The sequence below is a fragment of the Prionailurus bengalensis genome, chromosome B4 (assembly GCF_016509475.1).
Source record: "Prionailurus bengalensis isolate Pbe53 chromosome B4, Fcat_Pben_1.1_paternal_pri, whole genome shotgun sequence".
NCBI classification, from domain to species: Eukaryota; Metazoa; Chordata; class Mammalia; order Carnivora; family Felidae; genus Prionailurus; species Prionailurus bengalensis.
The window spans coordinates 868,440-881,456 of NC_057358.1; the positions used below are offsets into that span (position 1 = coordinate 868,440).

General features: G+C 50.1%; 1 protein-coding gene across 3 annotated transcripts in view; it reads right to left on the reverse strand.

The window, feature by feature from the left end:
• LARP4B (La ribonucleoprotein 4B) overlaps positions 1 to 13,017 on the reverse strand; it is a 93,220-nt gene that overhangs the window by 16,980 nt on the left and 63,223 nt on the right. For all 3 annotated transcript variants that reach the window (XM_043563343.1, XM_043563344.1, XM_043563342.1), the window contains exons 9-13: positions 9,089 to 9,199; positions 7,573 to 7,626; positions 7,279 to 7,488; positions 4,641 to 4,747; positions 3,866 to 4,117 (exon numbers count right to left, since the gene is read on the reverse strand). In XM_043563343.1, the coding sequence (XP_043419278.1) occupies positions 3,866 to 4,117; positions 4,641 to 4,747; positions 7,279 to 7,488; positions 7,573 to 7,626; positions 9,089 to 9,199 (734 nt within the window). The remainder of the gene's footprint in view (positions 1 to 3,865; positions 4,118 to 4,640; positions 4,748 to 7,278; positions 7,489 to 7,572; positions 7,627 to 9,088; positions 9,200 to 13,017) is intronic.

Sequence of the window (13,017 nt, forward strand, 5' to 3'; positions counted from 1 at the left end):
CCTCGGATACTGTGTGTCTTCCTCTCTCTCTGACCCTCCCCCGCTCTCACTCTGTCTCTCTCAAAAATAAACATTAAGAAAATGCTTTTTTAACCCCAACTTTAAGAAATATAAGCAAAATAACAATTTCATAGTAAAAGACTACAAGTGATGTCTAGATAGAGAACTTAAAGAAAAACAAAAAGAAAAAAGAAAAAAAACATTTACTGATAAAATTTTCCTAATACTCATTGAGAATTTCTGTTATGATCGAAATACCTGAACGTCCATTCAGTTGAAATGACAAGCTATATAAAACCTGACAATGGGCCATCCAGGTGAACTGTTAAACACTGGTAATGAAATGTATCAGATGAATCATTAAAATGGAAAGACCCCAAAGTAGCTTGGCCTGCTCTCCCTCTCAGCCCCAACATGACCCACCGTGTCAGCACTACCAATGGTCTACTCCAGGGTTTCCAAACCCCAGGCATTGCCTATCCCCAGCAGCCGGCAACGTGCACAAGGCTCTAGATCTTTGCGGGCAAGCACCCGGAGTCCATAGCATACTTTCATGCTGTGGATGGGCTTATGTGGCCTAAGAGTTCAGAGTAACTCTCATTTAGAGTTGTCTTTACTTACTTATCCCTTTGCCATTTCAGCTGAATACACTTGTACAGTGTAAGCTGGAAAGGAGTTCAAAGAAATAATCTTGACCAATTCCTTTCCTTTACACAAAACCCACAAGCAGCCGTGCCCAGGATGGCCTAGCTAATTAGGACAGGCTGAGAGCCTTCCACTTTTGTGCCGAAAAAGGACACTCTGGGGCCTCTGGCTAGACCCTCTAGGAGAAGCAACGGTGCAAACTTCTAGGACTTCGGAGCAAAGCCATACCCTTTCCTTTAGAAAGCACTCCAGAAAGGCTCCTGCTTTCAACTGGCTCCCAGTGGAGACTACATGCCGGACCATGGGACAGCAAGTGACCATGGACTCGAGCTGCCCATCAGAAATGGGGCACTAAGCCCCAGGGAAAAGCACAAACGCCAGCAACAGCTCTCGGTCCACTGCTGAGGCCTCCTCACAGGGAGTCCCTGAGAACAGTGACGGGGGGGGGGGGGGGGGGGGGGGCGCAGGGTGGTTAGTTCCAGACTAGCACCAGGGACAGCTGTGTAGCGTGTGGACGCCTCCACTCCACTCCACTCCACACCACAATCAAAAGTGCTCCCCAAGACCAGTGTGCAGGGGAATCTTTCCAGACCTAGAACTTCAAGCAACATTTGCTGCATCCTGTGTCTGGAGGCAGAAATAGCTCTGCAGCAGGAGGCTCAGGGTCTGGCTGGACAAAAGCCTCGCACAGACTCGCCCTCAACGTATGGTGATGAAGAGCCCTTGGGAGGAGGCCCGGGGAAGAGACAGCGTGCGCACACCTGCGACACACACAGCACTTCAGACAAGACCCCGACAGCCGGGAGAGGAGAGGTGCACCTATCTTGGGCCAGGGCCCCAGGGGCGCAGCGATCACGTTGGGGCCCTGCCACCACGCCTGGCCCGTGTGTCCCTACCGGTGGGCCCCGGCTGGCTGACAGCACTGACCTTTTTTTGTCCTGGCTGGGCCTCCACCACTGTGTCGGCACCACAGGCATGTCTCTGGACATGGTGCCCGGGCCACCCGACCAGGGCCAGAGTGTCCTCAGAGGACAGTCCTACCTCAGGAGACATAACACGGGCTCCAAGGTGAGCGTGGCACAGGGCTGGAGTGTGGAGCATAGGTGGGAGGACTCTTCACTATCACACCTGACTTTTCACCAGCACCGTGCTTCCTTCCTGGGCCCACAACTCTGAGCCTGGCAGTCGCTCTCAGCACGTGACATACCTGAACCCAGCTGGCGGTCACTGCCACATGGGGTGGGAGAACCACAAGTGGTCCCAGGGGGCTGCCGGGGCCCCTCATATTGCTCCTTACCACCCAACAAAGTTAAAGGAAAATGAAACAAAACCTAAGAGAAAGAGGGACGCCTGGGTGGCTCAGTCAGTTAAGTGTCCAACTCTGGTTCAGGTCACAATCTCACGTTTCGTGGGTTCGAGCCCCGCGTCGGGCTCTGTGCTGACAGCTCAGAGCCTGGAGCCTGCTTTGAATTCTGTGTCTCCCTCTCTCTGCCCCTCCCCTGTTCATGCCGTCTCTTTCTCTCTCAAAAATAAATAAACATTAAAAAAAATTAAAACAGAAAACAAAACCTAAGAGAAAGAAGGTTGCTGGTACAGGGGCACCGGCGGGGGACACAGCCACTTTGGCTTGCCCTCCAGCTGAAGACGCCTAGGCACCAACACCATGTCTGTTGACATGGCAGGCGTGAGCACCAGGATGTCCCACGGGGGCAGCCGCAGTCTGGAGGGTGAGGGTAGCCCTCTGTTGGGAAAAGCGCAAGGCGGTTCCTGCTGTCCTGCAAAGTCCTACCGTAGAACAAGATCACACGTGACTGTGTGGCCAGAGGTGGCCCACATGGGTCAGCCGGGTGCCCCTCAGTTTCCGCGACGCCAGGTGGCCCTGTCCTTCCACTGCCAGGACGCTTCCTGTGGAGCTTTTCCCAAGACGCCAGAGGGAGATGGGGAGGCAGAGAGTGGGCCTATGGACTTGCCCTCCCGCTGGTACTTCCTCTGAGCTGTCTTCTGAGGAGGACAGACCGGCGCCCGCGGCATCACCCAGGTGGCAGGCGCGGCCTCCTTCAGGTCTGGCCTCAGCTCCGCAGGCCCTGCGGCGAGCCTCTGGTCTCTGCTGTCCCCCCCCAGCCCCGTGGCTGGCCGCAGCCTCTGTGTGGCCTCAGTAACCTTCACCTCTCCAATACGCATCGAGCTGACTTTACGGCAAATGTCCTGGTGACGTGTGGCGGCAGGCTGCAGCCAGCCACTCAGTCCCCCGGCCCCACCCAGGCCAGACCGTGTAAACTGACGTGCTACCAATGCAGTGCACTGTGCCTCTGGGCCCCTCACATGCCCCAGAGCGCCAGGGACAGAGAGGAGCCCACGCTGCAGGAACCTCTGTGTGCAGACATTGTGCTGATGTGCAACACTGGGAACATGTGCATCTAAAGTTTTCCAAGTTGGTGAAAGAAATGCTTAGGCGGGCTGAACCAGTGCAGGTTACCTGTCAGAAGGGATTTCCTTCCAGACAGCACAGCCGACCACCGAGAGACCAAACCGGACGGACGCACTCACCTCTGCCTCTTCTAACCTTACTCCCAAACAGAGGAGGAAGGGGCAGGAGGAAGGGGTAGGAGGCGGGACAGCACGCACGCTGCCTCAAGCAAAAGTACGGAGGTCCTGGGCACAGCCCGACACCAGAGGCACGGGAACGACCAGACACGGAGGGACCCAGGGTGTTAGTGTGTGTCCCACGGACAGCACGGGCACATCTCCACAGAGTGTGGCCAGCGGGCACCGCTTCACCAGTACGGCTTATTTTTCTAAATACATTTAGTACAAATGGTCTGGTCTGCCACAGCCTGGTCTGCCTGGCGCACAACCCACTCACTACCATGGAAATGGAGCAAGGCTGACTCTACACGGGGAGGTGGGGGGGGGAGGAGGCCTCAGACCCGCAGCGTGGACACTGGTGTGTGCAAAGCTCCAAATGTCCACCAACGACTGTGACCTAATGTGGTTCCTGTCCATCTACAGCTCTTTCCACAATGTTATATAAAGAAGAGGAAGCCTGTCAAGTCTCTGCTCTCGAGTGACCCTCTGAGTAATTACATAAAACCTTTGATCTGATGCTGTGTACTGTATCTGAAGAGGAAATGCTAAACCGCGCCTGCAGAGGACACTGGACAATGTTCACAGCCTACTGGGACAGGCCGCAGCTGTCTGATAGCAGCTCGCAAGGACTCACCTCCCTCTCCCTAAACCAGGGGGAGACTCCGCGCTGCTCTGCTCCACGCGACCAGACCCAACCTCCCTCTTGGCGTAGGCGGGAGGGTTCTGTATCCGTGTTCTAGGAGGACCTGTCTGCCGTGCCTGTGGGCTCCGAACGCCATTAATTAGACGGTCTGCAGTGAAGTTAAATATCGAAGGGCTTTCTAACAGTCCAGGTCCTCTCTCTGCACTGGGAATGGCATGGCGTAGATGAGATTTGCTAGGATTCCTGGAAACAGAAGGTTTGCACATGCTCAGTGTTAAAGCCATCGTGGCATCATAAAATGACCTTGCTAACATGAAATGACTCAACTAAAAGGTACTTTCTATTTAGAAAAAAACAGTACAAACATTACTTAAGAAATAGTTAACGCATGCTATGTCCGCTAATGCCAATCTACAAAGTATCGACGTTCTGTGTTGCGGCGGCCCAGGTCCAAATTCAAAGCAGGCCCCCACGGCCACAAGCCGCAGAGCACCTGTGCTTTATGCAGGCAGTCCGGCACACATCTCAGGGTATGACCTCAGTGCGATTCTAGGCTTCCAGCGGTTTCATCTCCACTGGTCACATGTGTCACAAGAGCTCGTCAGAAAGAGCTTCTCCATGTACTAAACGTGACTCGAGCACGTGGGAAGGACTCCCCGCTTCAACACGGCTCATTCTGCTCCACTCAAGAGCACAGCACAGTGTGGCAGACCTCTTACCACAAACCCCGGGGAGCTACCACGTCTCCACCACTCGTGGAACTTGCCTGCTTCTTGGAGGGTACTGTCTGAGCGAAGTCAGAGGAGACGCTGCAGGTTTGAAGGTTGGAGACGTAAACCCATTTATAAATCCAGTATTTGGAAATGGAGTTACCTAGATTCATTAAAAACAAACAAGTCAGCAAGCCATAAACAGCCTTCACGCTGGCTAACGGTGCACCTCATGGTCGTTGGAGTTATTTCTCGACTTGCCAAGTAGGCTCTGCTCCAGTTAAGGCTTGAAATATTTCCCGGATGAAAAGAACATGGTGTTAGATTATTGCCAATGACCAATATTTCCTGAACCAGGCTGGGGCTGAGGCCTTCTTCTGGGCCGACTAAGGTGACCTCCCCACAACAGCCCCCCAAGGAAGCCAACCTACACCTGTGGGGGCTGGAGCTAAGCATATGCTGTGACAGAAAGCAGATGTTAGACACAGCTTAGGACCAAATAAAATTGTTTGCTGATTAAAAAAAAAAAAAAAAAAAAAAGCAACAGAGGGGAAACTCTGGGAGCAAAAGATACACTTAGAACTTTGTGAGAATCCTCAACATGCCATCTGAGAATAGCTGCCAGAGTGAGACTATTTAAAAATCTATCAATCACACAGGAACTAGATTTTAAATCACGTAAGACTGTGAATCATGGTAAGACCAGTTGTGACAAATCATTTCCTGTATGTACTCTTACATAGAGAACTCTGGTATTTGAGTAATTCTGCTCAAGAGTTTAAAAATAAATTAGACCCTCGGGAGCACTCAGGTGGCTCAGTCAGTTAAGCGTCTCACTTTGGCTCAGGTCATGATCTCACAGTTCGTGAGTTCGAGCCCCGTGTCAGGCTTTGCAATAACAGTTCAGAGCCTGGAGCCTGCTTTGGATTCTGTGTCTCCCTTTCTCTCTCTGCCCCTCCCCCACCCATGCTTGCTCACTCACTCTCAAAAATAAACATTTTTTAGAAATAAATAAGTAAGTAAGTCCCTAACCCAATCATTTGACATTACTTGCTGAGAATTAACAGGTACTATCTCTTCACATCTGCTCCAAATGACACAGTGTGCTTTTGAGCAAGCAAAAGGCCTCATTCCTGAACCAGGGTCAAAGGAACCACCTAGAATGGCCAACCGACCCTAGTGCCAGACAGGCACAGATGCGATGAGAGCGGTCCGAAAAGCAACGTAACTCCAGAGGAAGCAGACAGCACGGTGCGCCGGCTGGCCTCCCCTGGAGAAATTCTTCAATGCCAGAGCTCAAGGACTCTACTCCCCATTACGGTTCTCTCATGATCTGCCGGCCACATGGCCACTGGTACCTTCAACAGAACGTAACATTTTTAGCATGGGGGGGAGGGGGAGAAACCTTGTCTGCAGTGTCTCCAGACCTCAGGCCCTGACGGTGCCCATGACCACCTCTCCCGACTCCTGTGGCCCCACAAGCCACAGGCACAGAGTGCGCGGCCTCAGGACACACCGGAGATGCCACACAGCCTGGCTTCCCCTCTGAGCTCCCTGCCTCAGCCTCCGTTTCAGCTCAGAGACACCCAGCACGCCAGCCGCCCGGTGCCCCCGCACACCCACTGGCTCTCCTACAGCCCCCCTCCTTCCACCTCCTGATGAGCTCAGCAGAGAGGACATCACAGCAGGTAAGCCCCCACTGTAAGCTTCACGGTATTCTGTCCAGGTCCCGTTTTCCCAGTTCCCGCCCGCCTGCCTGCCACCATGCTTTTTCCCAGGCTGCGTGCTCTTAGGGACGCTCATCTGCACGTGTGCGACAGGCACGGACACCCCCAACCCCACCTGAGTTGCTGCTCCATCCCTAACAAGAGCCCCACGTGACATCCCCACATGGTGGGGCCTGGCTCACAGGCCTCTGCCACATCCCCCACGTGACCCCAGCCCCACATAGCTTTCCCCAGCTCGGTCCACAGTCACACCCTCAAGACCATTACTCAACTCCGGCTTCCCAAATACAACCTTCCACACGCTGTGCCCTTCCCTGTCTCTGGCCCCACCGACACCTGCCCTGCGGCCTCATGCAAGCCTGTCCATCAGCCCATCCCCACTGTCCATGGTGGGAGCCCAACGACCGGGGCTGATCACAGTCCTGATTCTGTCCCATGCCCAGCCGGGGCCCGCCTGACCTCTCTAAGCTCTCCAGCGACACAGCTGGGGAAAACCACCTGGACCCACTACACAGGCCAGTCAGTCTGGGGCTGGTGGGAAGAATAAAGCTATAGGTCTCCTTGTCCTCCACTGTTAGAAGCCTGTTAAAACATCTGTGAGTCCTTAAAAGTGTCTCCCCTGGCACCCCCTGTGCTCAGAAGTAACCCCGTCATCCCAGAGCTCGGATCACGTTTTGTGTTTTACTGGGAACTACACGGCTTAGGAAGGTGCAGCTACACGGGACGGCAGGTGGACCCCGCCAAGGATCAAGATTAGAGCCTTCCACTTTTTCAGTGTACACAGCGGCACACTGATCTCCCGATGAAACTGAGGTCTGCTACAGGACCCGAGGGTCCGTTTCACCACAGCAGACTGTAGACCCGTCCGGTTCCCCTAGAGGCCCGGGGCCCCACCCTTCTGAGCACCTGGTGCAGTGCCCACCACAGAACCTCCGGCTGCATAAGCTCCAAACACCGCAGGACTCACCAGCGGCGGATCAAGATAGCTGTGTGTGGCCGACCACGTCTGGGGAGCAATCAGGCTGTACAGGGGGAACTGCTGCTGAGGGCTGTAGACCGGAGGTAAGTAAAAGGAGGCTGTGTAGCGCTGCTGCGCGTAAAGGCTCATGTCCAGAGGTCTAAATCCATTCTTTGGCAAAAATGTGTTTATAGCTATTGCCTTTGCTTTTATCCGTGCCTGTGTGAAGACACAGAAGTGTCTGTGAGAATACTGAAGAAGTGATTTGCAAATACAGAGAGTCTAACGAGTGGTCTTGCTTACCTTAATTGGTTTTCCTTGAAAAGTCTTGACTTCTTCTCGAAGATATTTGTAAGCCTGAGGGCAAAACCATCCACAATACCACTGTGTTATTCATCTTAGAAACACAAGGAACTGGCAGGTAACTCACTACCTCAGCTAAGGAATGGGGTCATCAAAATATGACGGACAGAACCTAGAATGGGGAATCTTAACCTACTCTGGGTCAATGGTTCCTTAAAAGAACCTCTAAGAGTGAGGGAGCCTCCAGCAAACAGTCTCATGCTCAACATGTGACCACGATTCGAGCAGGACTAACAGACACCGCAGAGCCTCCCACAGGCCACCAGCCAAGGGTCCTGACCTGCAGGTAACAATGGATACCAAGTCCCCAGTCACAACCCCAATCTGAAAATGGAATTACACAGTCCAGGAGAAGAAAACATTGAGATTGCAATATTCCAAAGTCCCCGCCTACGTGGCTCCTTATTCTTCTCCCAAGTGCACTCCTTAAGGCTCTGAGCTACCTGATGTGACCTGGGCCCGCCGCACGCGCCCTCCTGGTGAGGACAGCTCGCGCCTGCCGCGCTCACAGCTCCTACCTGTCTCCAACTGCCCAGCTCCTCCTCTGTCCTTTCCCTGCCAGCCCATTAACACCCATCCTTCAGGTTTCTCTCTTCTGAACTTCGTTGCATTCATGTCACTTAACACGTAATATCCACAGCTGACCCTCAAACACGGGTTTGAACCACAAAGGGCCACCCACATGCAGACTTTGGAGAACTACAAGACAGTACTATAAATGCATTTTCTCCTACTTATGATTTTCTTAGCAGTATGTTCTCCAGCTTATTTTATTCTAAGAACACAGTATATAAGAGACAAGGTAGGAGTTCGTCAATTGTTTATGTTATCAGGAAGACTTCAGGCAGCCCAACAGTAGATTAGCAATAGTTCACACTTCGGAGAATCAATCATTACACGTGGACTCCCCACCATGCGGGGTCGGCATCCCTAACCTCCACGCTGTTCAAGAGCCACCTGTACTGGCAATCCCTTTAAGCACGTTAACGTTTCCCCCAGCAAGACTCCTCCTTGAAGGGCAGAGAGACCATCATAACTCCCTGCCTCTCCTCCCAGAGGGCCGCAGGGCCGTTTCAACTGTCTTACGATACACAGTGACACCTGGTGAAAGTTAAGGTGGTGTTCCAATTTCCCAAAACACTTTCTAAGTATTAAAACTTTTCTCCGCCCGAGAAAAGAAAACATAAAAGAAAAGAACTCATTTGCACATGCTGCTCATCTTACATGTCCTTAAGAAATAACGTCATACATTTTACATATTGCTACAAAAACTATTTGCACAAACACACCTATTTCAGTTTCTACAACATGATTTCCCCTGCACTTTATATAATCAAACTTAGTGCCACAATGCAACAGTAATCTCAACACCCACAGTCAGGCCCCCTACGTACGACTTAGGTTAAGTATTAAGTACTGGTAACGCTGGGCTTCAACAGCGGTGGGAAGGACTTACCTGCTGTGCATCAGCTTCTGTTTCAAATGTAATAAACCAATTATCATTATAGGCAAATTCACAGTTTATGAATTTCGGTAAATTGTCTCCTTTGAACAGTGCTTCTACTTCCTACAGGGACAGAGAGGCAGAAATTAATTCTCGGCTACGCTGCATCTGTCCTTACCAAATAGAAACGGTATGGACACTGGAGGACAGATTCTTAGACACAGAGTCCAACATACTGATGGCTACTAAACCTCTTCCAGAAGAGCAGAGGTGCTGAGTGTGGCTTCCAGAATCAGGTCCCCACTGCCACAGGAAGTAAATCCACTACGTACCAAGTGCTTTTCTTAGGACCAAGGTCCCTTTAAGGTAAATTAACGTGCTGACATTGCTGCACTGCACTCGAGAGCTGGTAACTACACACCTGGGGAAGGAGGGTGGTAATCTGAGAAATTTAAACATTAGCTGAACTTTTGGTTTTGGCCAAGATGGGCCAGATTTATGCTCCCCAAAACCAAAGACAAAATGTAGGAAAAGACAGTTTCAGAAAGCAGAGCTCAGGCCATATAGGGCAGATGAGCCTGCGAGTGCCCAGCTTGGGCCCAGAGTCCCCATGGAGACCCCACAACTCAGTGCCAGGAGGTGAGCGCTGACCCATCCCCACGAGTCCAGGGCTCTCAGTGGGGCTCGGTGTGCATCAACAGCCCCTGAAATGACCAGAGGGAACAGCAGCAGAGCTTGCCGGGACGAGGGTGGGGTAGTGTCTCCCCACCAGACACAGTGGGAAATGGGAAAAACTCCCAACTCACAGGACCTCAGGCAGTGCACACAGAAGGGCCCGGCTGCAGTGTGCGGAAGAACGAAGAACCGGCCTGGAGTGAAGGCAGCCTGGATCCCACCTAACAATATGCCTAAAGGGTCAAATTGAACCTCAAACAAAGCTCAAAAATGACTACAGGGGAAGAATACAAAGACATTCAGGACCCAATAACACAAAATCCAAATGCCTGGCCTCCATTCAAAATTCACCAGATACACAAAGAAATGAGAAAATATGACCTAAGGGAGGGAAGTCCATCAAATTAGACCCCGAACTGATACAGATGACAGAATTAAAAGGCAAGGATATTAAAATAGTTGTTAGACGTATATTCTATATTCACAAAAGTAAAGACTGAACATGTTAAATAGAGATATGGAAGAAGAAAGAAATAAAGACCCAAAATGAACTTCTGGAATGAAAAATGCACTAAGTAGGATTAATGGTTAGTTAGAACTTTGAAAAAAAAAAAAAAAAAAAAAAAAAGAAGGGAGAAGAGAAAAACTATTTGAAGAAATAATAGCTCAGGACACTTCAAGTACAAGAAACTTACCAGCTACATCAAGATGTATCACAATCAAATTGCCTAAAATCTTCAAGGCAGTAAGAAAAAAGAACAGTCACTACATACAGAGGAATGGAGACAAAAGTGAAGGACCCATCCTCAGAAACAACGCACACCAGAACACAGAAGAACATCTTCAAAACGCAGGAAGGATAAACAATCTTGTCAATCCTGGATTCTACACCCAAAGAAAGTATCTTTTATAAAGGACAGTAAAATAGACATTTTCTCAAACACACAAAAGCTGAAAAAACTCACTACCAGTAGACCTGCACCCCAAGAAATAAAGGAATACCCAGGCAGAAAGGAAGCTAAAAGGAAGTCTAGATCTAGACATGGAATGAAAAGCACTGTAAATGGTACATGGTAGATAAATATGAAACACATCTTTATTTTTAATCTCTTTAAAAGAAAATTGACTCGTTTAAAGCAAGCACAACAACAAAGCACTATGTGCTTTAGGACTACACAGAATTTCTGAGCACAGACGGGCGTGAGAAGTGGGGGACCATCTCAGAAAGGTGAACAAGTACTATATTAAGGAAAGGCAGATGCTGATACACTTCGGTGTCGACTACAAACCGTAAAAGCCGCCACTAAAACAAAACAAAGAGTTATATCTAATAAGCCAAAAAGGGAGATAAAAACCACGTTAGCCCAAAACAAAGGGAGGCAAGAAAACAAGAACAGTATAGACAAAGAAAACAAGCAGCAAGATGCTAGATTTCAACCCAATCACACAGTTAGTCACTTCCAGGATAATGGCGCCAGCTCTGCACTCAGAAGCAGAGATCTCCGAGGTAAGGAAGGCCCGACCCAACTGTGGGAGGGTCCCAAGAAGTGCCCGCTAACCACGAAGACACGGACGGGCTACGTTAACACAAAGACGATGCACTGTGCCTACGGTAACACAACAAAGCTGCAGCGGCTATGTTAACACCAAAGTCGATTCCAGAGCAAAATACTGCCAGGGAAAACAGGGCCATCTGATAAAAGACAGTTCATCGCCCAAATCAACTGTAATTTAAAAACTTTTCTGAGCACCAACAAGCACATGGCTGCTTTCCGAAGACTGCTGGCCGCCGGCCCCCAAGAGGGGCTCTCTGCCACCTGTGCTCGGGGCGGCCTCCTGTCCTCTCACTCAGCTTCGCATGACCACATCTGTCCCCGTTTCTTTACTTGGTCAACGTTTAATTTATCATAGTTTCCTCTGAGCCTTCTCTCTTAAAATTTCCATGGTTCAAGTTTTACAACACATGTAGGATATGCTATTTGGAATAATATAAATACACCACGATCAGTGTCCGCAGTGAAAAGTAGAAAATTCTTCTTGGTTATAGTCTTTACAAGTATCTTACAGGACCTATGTCTTAAATACTATTGTGAGTTAATACAGGCACCCAAACTGGCAGGAAGAAACAGGATGATCCTTCATATTTGGAACCTTAAAAAGAGGACCAAAAATTCAATCCAATTTCTTTTTCTTCACATACTATAATACAGAATGAGTAAAAACGAGCCTCAGTTGAACAGAAAGTAAACCCCGCTAGAACAGTGCCATAGGCAAGAAGGTGTGATTTTTTAATCCTATCAGAGATTTGTTAAAACTCTCACCTTTGTTACACTCCACCAGGAACTGTCCTTCCTAAGCCTGCACGTACACTAATCTATCTTCCCTACGGAGAAGGAAGAGAATGTCCACAGCATGACTGACCCAGGCCTAACTCATGGAAGACCCAGGACTAAGAAAGCAAACTTCCTGGGTCTTGAAGTGTCCGCACAGCAGCCAGCCGGCATGCTCCAACCAGGCCAAGAGCTGCCTCTGTTAAAGCCCCACCTCACGGCTTTTCATCGTCCCAGGTGTGGCCAGCGGGTTCCACTGGCCTGCAGGGGTTACACAACGCTCCCCAGCATGAGCATCTGCACGAGTAACACATTTTCCAGCAAAGCAGTAACAGCAGATCACTCTTCAGGACTCTTACGCTATCAAAGACTGTAGTTTCCTAAAATTACTGCCTAAGTTGGTACTACTCAAGTTTTGATCTCCAGGCCCCGTTTCCACAGAAGGGACGTGCCTGCCTCCCCCTGTGCCAGCATCAGCCCTGATGTGGGCAGGCCAGCCGGCCAGTCCAGGCACTCGTTGAGCACATTCTCTCAACTCTTCCGCGTTCCCCTGTTGTCGTGGACATGCTTGTCCTGAAAACTTATTTAACATAAAAACGTGTTCCTTGTCTTAGCTTGTGGGTTTATTATTTTTAACGAGCATTTAAACCTTTCTCACTTATGGGGCGCCTGGGTGGCGCCGTCGGTTAAGCGTCCGACTTCAGCCAGGTCACGATCTCGTGGTCCGTGAGTTCGAGCCCCGCGTCGGGCTCTGGGCTGATGGCTCAGAGCCTGGAGCCTGTTTCCGATTCTGTGTCTCCCTCTCTCTCTGCCCCTCCCCCGTTCATGCTCTGTCTCTCTCTGTCCCAAAAAATAAATAAACGTTGAAAACAAAACAAAACAAAACAAACAAACAAACAAACAAAAAAACCCTTTCTCACTTTTAATTTCTAAACA